At 38.6% G+C, this 10,000-nt stretch overlaps 1 protein-coding gene across 3 annotated transcripts in view; it reads left to right on the top strand.

Moving 5' to 3' along the window:
* Window positions 1-5,430, top strand: part of LOC122257592 (aladin) — an 11,188-nt gene extending 5,758 nt beyond the window's left edge. For all 3 annotated transcript variants that reach the window (XM_086546441.1, XM_086546442.1, XM_043022964.2), the window contains exons 7-11: window positions 1-140; window positions 549-779; window positions 4,178-4,306; window positions 4,495-4,579; window positions 4,963-5,430. The exon at window positions 1-140 is cut by the window's left edge and continues 30 nt beyond it. In XM_086546441.1, the coding sequence (XP_086402567.1) occupies window positions 1-140; window positions 549-779; window positions 4,178-4,306; window positions 4,495-4,579; window positions 4,963-5,178 (801 nt within the window). In that variant the 3' untranslated portion in view covers window positions 5,179-5,430. The remainder of the gene's footprint in view (window positions 141-548; window positions 780-4,177; window positions 4,307-4,494; window positions 4,580-4,962) is intronic.
* The last annotated feature ends 4,570 nt before the right edge of the window (window positions 5,431-10,000 follow it).

Genomic DNA, 10,000 nt, shown 5'->3' on the forward strand with positions numbered 1-10,000 from the left:
AGCAGTCAGCTTGTGGTGTGGGATGTGGGTAGAGAGGAGTCTGTTGTCGTCCACAGTGGGATGGGTGGAAGCGTCTCCCTTGTGCTGTGGTCCCCTGATGGTTCCAGACTTTTTGTTGCATACACAAGCAAAAATATGCGGTTAGATATATTTCTTTAGCCTTCTTTGTCTCTGTCTCTGTCTATCTTTGTGCCCCCCCCCCCCCCTCTCTCTCTCTCTCTCTCTCTCTCTCTCTCTCTCTCTCTCTCTCTCTCTCTCTCTCTCTCTCTCTCTCTCTCTCTCTCTCTCTCTCTCTCTCTCTCTCTCTCTCTCTCTCTCTCTCTCTCTCTCTCTCTCTCTCTCTCTCTCTCTCTGTCTTATCCATTATGTCTGATTTCATTTATTTATTATTCATATTACCAACTGTGTTGAAGTCAAATTGTCTTGCAAGAAGGTATCTGTTCATGATTTAATCTTTTAGAGTGTATAAGAGACAATCCTTTCAAAACACACCAATTTTAAATGAACCCATGGCATTAGTTTGAACTTTAGGTTGGTCTCCATTTCAGTGTGTTTGAAACCAGCAACTGGACATACGAACAGTGGAGCTTGGAATCTCCCATCCAGTCGGCTGTTTGGTCGAGTGCCGGTCACCTTCTGTTGTTTGTGACCCAAGATGACCCACTGATGTATTACCTGGGGTTCATCCCTGGCGAAGGAGTGGGAGGGACACAGGTCGCAGCACAGGTTGCTGACCTCACTCCCACTGAAGTCGTTGATGAGAGCGGGGATATTGTAACGTAAGTATATGTCGACTCTGATTACTGTTTTGTTGTTTATTCATGTATCACTTATTCATAAGCACTGCATATATTTCCTTGTTTTATATAAAAGAATATTTTTGTATCTAACAGTGTTCTATGGTATCCTTTTTTCTAAGGTGTTTCTATATACATATATATATACACATACAAACATATATATGTGTATGTGTGTCTGTGTGTATGTGTGAGTGGGTGGGTGTGGGTGTGGGTGTGTGTACATATATATATATATAATATATATATATATATATATATATATATATATATATATATATATATATATATATATATATATATATATATTTATATATATGCTGTGAAGCGAGCCTTAATAAGAAAAGTAACAGCCTGGGCAGCAGGGAACATCATTTATTTCAGACATTTCGAGTATTACAATACTCATCATCAGTAATAAAATGTACATGTTAAAAGTAATAAATTAGTAAAAGACAACATAATTAAGATTAATACAAATGCATCAAAAAGGTAAAACAAAGATTAATAAAATAACATAGATACTTGCCATATTTTGGTTGGTTGTACACAGAGTAAAAAAGTATCAAGAAGTAAAAGCACATTAACCTTGTCAAGAAAAAAGAAAATGGATATAGGGGTGACTGCATTATTTTAGTATTTCAAGATTGGCCAATGAGCTATATTCATTTAGTTCAGGTTTCAATTTCCATATACATATGCTTTCCAAAATACATATTTCTGAATCAGAGGTAGCAGAGTGAAAAAATTGCAATTATTGATAGGGTGATCATGCACTTCACTATAATCTCTGATGGAAACATTGGTTTACTCAATCTAGATTTTGACTGGAAAGAGATTCCTTTGTGCTGGTCTTCCCTAATGGAAAGGTTTTGGGTGGTCTTTCTAACATAGGCGGTATTACAGCTACCACATACATATTTACATACAGTGGATGAGTTTAGGGAGTCTCTAACCTTATCCTTGGTTAATGAATGATGTGCAGGCAGAAGGAGAAGAGGACGGTGACTCAAACCATGCCCAGTGTCTACAATGTGTGCCTCTGCTAATAGGGATGCTTTTTACTGTGGCACTCACAGTCATAAGCACAGGTTTCCCTCCTCTTCCCTACCTCTTCATGTTATCTTCATTGTGGATATTTTATGTTTCGTATTCTTTCATAACAGTACACGAATACAAAAAAAATAAATTTACTTTTGTCCTTCCATAACACAGCAATACTTTTATTACACTGAGCATAAAGAAAATAAGGAGCTGATGTGGACCCTGTACTACAATTTTAGTCAACTACAGCATTGATAGAGCCTGTGATATGACACATAAGTCTTGTAATAAGATAAAACACAAAAATTAAAATACAAAAGAGGCTCTAGTTTTACAATGAGTGACTAAAAGAGAGTGGGAATAGTCAAGGCATATTGTGTGAAGCAAACAAATCTATCACCTGTCCAAAATGGGTTAATCGGCTTGTATGTTGCATCCCTTTTATCAAGATGAATAAATAGAATAACACATCCTTAACCCGGGGGCACCCACTCCGCGAAGCGAACTATGCTATGCCGGACGACAGTGCAATATTGCAATGAAATGCATTGACTGGCCTTTGACGCCCCCGGCCGGGCATTTTGGTGTTGTCACCACGCGGGTGTGGACGCCAACTCGTCATAGGGTTAAGAAGAAAGTAAAGTAAAATTTAGCAATAGATATATTGAAAGAAAATCACAGCTTTCTATTCAATACCTTTAACCCATTTATGATGGATAAAGTAATATCATGTTGTGGTGGTCCAATGTTTTTTAACCAGCTGCTCGTAATCCCTCAAGTCACGTGATACACGTTGTACCTGTTCGAGATGACCCTCCCCCTTTGTGAGAGCGGCTCATACTCATGGTTGCCTAGGTTTCCCTGTAATGCCCAAAACTCCCCTTGGGCACAGTCATCTTTGTTGGCCCTCTTCCAGGCATGCTTACCTGATTGGCCCTCAGTTGAAAAGAGGGATGTGACAGGGTGTTTGAGTGCACACACACAAAGCACACTCCTGCTTGTAACAAACAAAGACAAATAATATATTCATAACTGTATATAATAATTCACAAATCATGAATAGCTCTACATATTAGTGTTTGACCCAGCCCATACCTAGTGAGGTCAATAACAGGTAATTAGCCCAATACCACCGGCCACAGATGGCGATTATGTAATATGATAGCACCGGGTGCCGGCATACGCCGTCAATGATATAACTGATTTAGGCCTATGCGTTCGAGAGCCCCGGCATTGAAGCCATAAAAGACGAAACAGACCCGGCGGGAATGGGTTTAATGAACTGGTTCACTACAATGTCATAGGAATATAACTGATACCCTTTCACATCATATACACATGTATACACACTGTACATCATTATGTTTGTATATACACATTGCAGTTGCATTTGTATTTGAATATATTTCTTGACTTTATCTCACGCACACACACACGCACAAACACACACATACACACACACACACACACACACACACACACACACACACACACACACACACACACACACACACACACACACACACACACACACACACACACACACACACACACACACACAAAAAAAAAAACTAAAAAAACTTGGAATAAGGTAGGTAAAACTTTCTGTAAAAAGAAGCTACTGGAGCTTGCAATATTGCAGGCTGGAGTGAAATGAGGAAAATACATGCTCTGTCATGAGTGGAATAGAATTGAAATAGAAAACCAAATTCCTCTAGAGATGTGGGATTTGAACTCGGGTCTGCAAAATATCCTGCCAAACACAAGCCACACACCAAATAGGCTCGAAAAATCACGGCAATGCAAGGATGAAGATGAAAATTTCTTTCAGCACCCTGAAGCAAACTTCAAAACTTCCATTCTCTATCAGGAGTCAGCGAAAAACCAAAATCACATTGAGCAACCCATTTCACACAAGCAACTCTGCAAACCTTTAACACAAGACAATAACCTCTAACCATCTCACTTTATGAGCAGACGGCGGGCTGGGTGCCAGTTCCACGTCTTTGCGTTGTGCCACCAAAAGGAATACGAGCTGGCAGCCCGTGAAACTCAGCGGGCTAGCCAATTGCTCACCCCGTGTGCACTTCTCATGGGTTGTTAACGGGTCAGAAAGATGAGAAGAAAGTCCAAGGCAGAAAGATGAAAAACATAACCTAGCCACCCAGGAAGCAATGGACACTCAACTGAGGGCACCAGACCTCACAGACCTCTTGGAAAACAAAAGCAAAAAAAGGAAAACTCTTTTATTTTTTCTTTATTATTATTTTTTTTTTTTTTTTTTCTTTTTTTTCTGATTTTGTTTTATTCCTTACTCTCTCCTTTCTTCAAAACAGAGTTGGAGGGCCAGTGAAACAGTTGGCTTGGGACCCTAGAAGCGAACGCCTTGCCGTAGTGTTCCGTGATACCGAGTGTGTTGCTCTGTTCCACACCCACACTCACCCCTCACTACATCTGGCACCTGGGTAAGGAATTTTTGTTTAGCTTCACTTTATTATGAGAAAGAAAGAAAAAGAGAATTTGAAAATTAGTCCTTTCCGAGTCATATATCCAAGAATATGAGAAGTGTTGACAAAATTTAAATACTTAATGGATTGGTATTATCAGAATCTTGACCTGCAATTGCATAGCTAATGCTTCCCATTTATTCCAGGGGATTTATAAGAGGAGAGCCCGGTCACATTCCAGTCAGTGTCAGTTTCCAGCATAATTTAAATACTGGAGCTGTCCTTTCTGTGGTAAGAAAAGTTGCTGTTACTAAATGATTGCTCTCACTTTGAGAGTTTGTTAATGGTATTGTAACTTTGTGTCATGACTAGTCTGTTGAGTTCTAACTTGATAGGTTTCTGACTTTCACCCTAAGTAAAAATGATATTGAACTGGCCATCAATAATATTCTTTAACAAATAAGATGTATTCAGTTTTGAATATTTTCCTTTGATTCCTTTGCTTTTGTTCTTGATCTTTTTTCCATTTTTTTATGCTCCTTCCTTTCCTCCTCTCTCTCCTATTCATAATTATCATCATCACTCTTATTGTCATTTTCATCTTCATTATTTCAACATGGTGATCCTCATTAACGTCATTATTTTAATCTCCGTTTCCTATAATTTTCAACCAGGTCTGGAGCAGCGGACAGGTCCAGCACATCCCAATGCGCTACGCCTCCCGCGAGCCCCTCAACACAACAATAAACGCCAGCAATCTCAACTCCTCTGTGAGAGCCTCTGTCCTCAACTCTAGTCTAGCCATGAACAATTCAGTGACCTTTGTCGGGTCCCCAATAACATCTCCTCTGACGGGTCGCTTGTTTTCATCGCCGGATAAAGACTTTTGAGAAGGTGATCGGAAAGGTTTCTTTTCTTTCAGTCTAAAAAAAAAATAGTTTTTTGTTGTCTGTACTCTGAGGAATGTTTATTTCGACAAGAGGGGCTCAGTGATATTTGTCTTCTTTGTATAAGATATTTTTAAGGGTAGTTGTATTGATTATATAACGCTTATAGAAATAAAGGTGATAAGCTTCTTAAGGAAATGTTTATGCCATATCAATAAATTTCACAATAAGTTTCTAATAAACATATTTGCTCGAGATTTCTTTAAATGTCCCTAATATATTTATTTTTTAAACTGATATTATCATATGAACAAATATATAAAAGCATTCAGGGTTACAAACAAATTTCAGAAAGAAGCAAATTTTTTATTGTCTAACAATTGTAACAAATGTTTACATTTACACTTCTGAGACGTAATCAATGTGATTAGATCATGTCATCAGAATTACATAAGAAACTCCCATGTAAAAAGAGCTGCCTATAATATCATCCTCATTACCCAAATTATTACTATCATGTCATCATCATCAGCGGTATCCCAAGAGAAGAGTGTTGATTGGGGCAGACTTCAATGGGCATGTAGCTCGAGGATATTGGGGGGGATGAGAGGGTAATGGGGACATAGGGCCTTAGGAACAGGAATGCAGAAGGGTAGAGGATAATTAATTTTGCTAAAAGAATGGATTTGGTTGTACTAAACTCATTCTTTATCAAGAAGGTGGAGCACAGAATGACATACTAGAGTGGAGGAAGGTGCACACAGGTGGATTATATCATGTGTAATCTGACAGTAAAGTGTAAAGTAGTGACGGGATCGTGCAGCAATTCAACATAGAATAGTGGTTTGTAGGATGACTATGTGTGTGAAGAAAAGGCAGAAAGAGAGCTCAGAATAAAAGACTAAATGGTGGAAGCTGAAGAAAGAAGAATGCAGAGTGAACTTTAGGTACAACCACTGAGAGACAGTGAGGAATTACCATATGACTAGGAAACAACTGCAAGAATTGTCAGGGAGGCTGGAAGGAGGGTGCAAGGGGTCTCATCTGGTATGATGAAAGTACACTTGCTGGTGGAATGAAGAGGTACAAGACTGCATTAACCCTTTCCCGACGGGGCACGTGCTTCGCGAAAACCCCTAAGCCGGGCGATTGCAATATTGCATTGAAATCGTCACACTGGCATGATGCCCCGGCATCAGGAGTTTAGCTGTGTCACACGAGTGTGACGCACCGTTGTCATAGGGTTAAGAGGAAAAGGTTGGCAAAGAAAAAGTGGTATATACAGAGAGACAGAAAGCAGATGTGAATTTAGAAAGAGGAGGAAAGAAGTTAAAAGGGAAGTGACAAAAGCAAATTGTATATGTTGGATACAAAAGAGGGTGAGAAAGATTTATACAGACAGGTCAAGCAGAGGGACTCAGCAGCGCCTGAGAAGGTGAGTGTGCTATAAAGGTGGAAAGACTATTTTATAGAGCTGTCGAATGTGGAGAATGCAAAAGAGGAAATAATGGCCGAAGCCCCAAGGGTGTATGGGGAAGTCGTGCAGTAAGTGGAGCTGAAGTAAGGAATGCTATGAAGAGAATGGAAAATGGAAAGGCAGTAGGTCCAGATGATATTCCAGTAGAGGTGTAGAGATGCTGAGGGGATATAGCAGTGATCTTCCTAACATTTAATTGGAGGAGAGAATCCCTGAAGAGTGGAGAAGCAGTATTCTGGTGCCCATCTTGAAGAATAAGGGAGATGCACAAAGTTGCACAAACTATCATGGAATAAAACTATTAAGTCATTGTCTGAAGATCTGGGAAAGAGTGGTAGAAGCTAGATTAAGGGCACAAGTAACAATCAGTGGACAGCATTATGGATTCATGCCAGGTAGGAGTACATCAGATGCCATGTTTGCTTTTTGAATGTTGATAGAAAAGTGTAGGGAAGGCCAGAAGGAGCTGCACTGTGTATGTGGACCTAGAGAAGGCATATGATAGGGTGCCAAGGGATGAATTGTGTAATGGCATGAGGAAGTTTGGAGTGAATGAGAAGAAAGTAAGTATAGTGCAGCATATGTACGAGAACAATCTAACAGCAGTGAGGTGTGTGGTTGGAACAATAGAATGGTTTAGTGTAGAGGTGAGATTGCACCAGGTATCAACTCTAAGCCCTTTCCTGTTTGCAATGATTATGGACAGAATGACTGATATTATAAGACAGGAATCTCCATGGTCTATGTTATTTGCCGATAACATAGTGATCTTCGGAGATACTAGAAAGGAGGTTGAAGCTAACCTGGAAAAGCAGCAACATGCACTAGAGAGTATTGGTACGAGAGTCAGCCGAAATAAGACAGTACATGTGTGTGAATGAGAGGGATTGTTGAAATGCAGTGTGAATGCAAGGCACAGAAGTGAAAAAGGATGATTTTAAGTATTTGGGATCAAGGGTGCATAGTGATGGTGGGTAAGATAAGAAAGTGAGGAAGAGAATACAAGTGGGGATGGAATGGCTAGAGAAGAGTGTCAGGAGTGATCTGTGACAAAAGAATATCCGCAATTTTGAAAAGGGAGGCTTATGGCGTGGCAGTGAGACCAGTGATGCTGTATGGTTTGGAGACAGTAGCTCTAACCAAGAGGCAAGAGGCAGAATCAGAGGTGGTAGAGATGAGAATATTAAGGTTCTCACTGGGGGTAACAAGATAGGATAAGATCAGAAAGGAATATATAAGAAGAACACATGTGAAACAGTTTGGAAACAAGGCATGTGGAATCACCGGGAAGGAGAAAGAGAATAAGGCCCAAGAGGAGTTTCATGGATGACTGAAGAGGATGCAGAGGACAAAGGAAGATAGACACAGATAATCTGCTGTGGTGACCCCTAAAATACGAAAAGCTGAAAGAAAAAGGTGTCATTATCATCAGTATTATCCTTTTCAACATTAGCATTATTCACTATGATAAAGCCTTATCAATACCCCATCCTTGTTTATTCCTATGGCTGTTGCTGCTTCTTAATTTAAATTGCTCTAGCCAGACACCTGATCAATGCAATTATATGCATAAAGAAGGAAAACAATAAACTTATTTGTACAGTAAATGACAATACAGTATTATTCACATTACTCCAATACTTTTGAATTGTTTACACATGAAATGTTGTAGTTTGGTGTATGGTATATGTACTCTTGTGATATATAACAGCTATCTTATAAAGTATACATGACAACTTCCATGTTATCTTATCACCTTTTTACACTCTAAATGCATTCTTACTCGAAGTCTTACCTTGGCGAAGTTGTTAATAGATAAACTTATGTGGTCATAGCTATCTGCCACAATCAAATTTGTTTACTTGTGTTCAAACAGTGCATTTATATAGAGAGATATATATGTGTGCGTGATACATATTTCATTTTATCTCATTTTTGTTAAGGGAATACATCTCAAGACAATTGAATTCTCAAATCACTTAATTTTTGTCTTCTGATCGTCGTTGATGAGAGATTAGATAAGATATATGAATGAACAGATGAAAAGAGACACTCCTGTATAGCATTTTTACTTCTTTTATGGAGTTTATCTCTAGCTATCTATTTATTCATATATATATATATATATATATATATATATATATATATATATATATATATATATATGTATATATATGTGTGTGTGTGTGTGTGTGTGTGTGTGTGTGTGTGTGTGTGTGTGTGTGTGTGTGTGTGTGTGTGTGTGTGTGTGTGTGTATGTGTGTGTGCGTGCATGTGTGCGTGTGCGTGCGTGCATGTGTTTGTGTTGTACACACACGCACACATTTATATATATATATATATATATATATATATATATATATATATATATATATATATATATATATAATATATACATATAAAAATAAATAAATAGATATATATATATATATATATATATATATATATACACACACACACGCATGATACTTCTATATACTGCATGCTACACTTTCTCTTTCCACTGGCGACGTCATACCCAGACTCTAATGGCGCTGCTAAAAAGATCCCATTGCCATCAGGATCAAAACTTCCCCGTGGTTTCGCCATCCTCGGGAATCCCTCGCAGCAGTAAGGATGCAACGGCGCCCCGTAGTCGTGCAAGTGCATTATCCTTCTTTAAATAACGCGAACTGTACCCAGTCTAAGGTTGGGGACCAGTAGGTTGGGTGTAGTTTAATTAACTTGAGGGTTGGTTTGATTGATTAGCTTTGGGATAGTTTAGTTCGGTTTCGGTTCGGGTTTGTCAGGTTAGGTTAGGTTGTATAAAATTAGATGTAGGTTATGTAAGATTAGGAACTAGGGAATATGCATTCCGTCTTGGACCAATACACAATCAGGAAAAAAAACAGCATTTGCGTTTCAAATTCTTCTATTTGCATCTGTATATACACACAAAAACAAACACAAAAACTCCATATTTGCGTTTAAAATTCTTCTATTTGCATCTGTATATACACACACTAATAAACATTTCTTTAACCCGCGGGTTCATCACTCTTTTTCTCAACAACTCACTCAAGATACAATGGACTGAGTTTAGCGTGACCGTTACAATAGCTGGTACTTAAATCAACCACGTTTGACTCAGCTTACTCACGCAATCACAAAAGACGTGATAGAGTGAACGAGAAGAGTAGTTCTTTATTCATTATCGTCATTAACTGAGTTGGAAAAAGAAATCTTGATTAAATAGTCAAACTCAAGTATCATATATATATCACTGAAACCAAAGTATGTGTAATTGACACTTGTGTATACGCGGGCTTACAATGAGAACACTGTAATCATGTTGACACAATCTCTCTC

Source organism: Penaeus japonicus, unplaced genomic scaffold, assembly GCF_977035675.1.
Source record: "Penaeus japonicus unplaced genomic scaffold, GWHDUDI00000001_assembly GWHDUDI00000018, whole genome shotgun sequence".
Taxonomy (NCBI): Eukaryota; Metazoa; Arthropoda; class Malacostraca; order Decapoda; family Penaeidae; genus Penaeus; species Penaeus japonicus.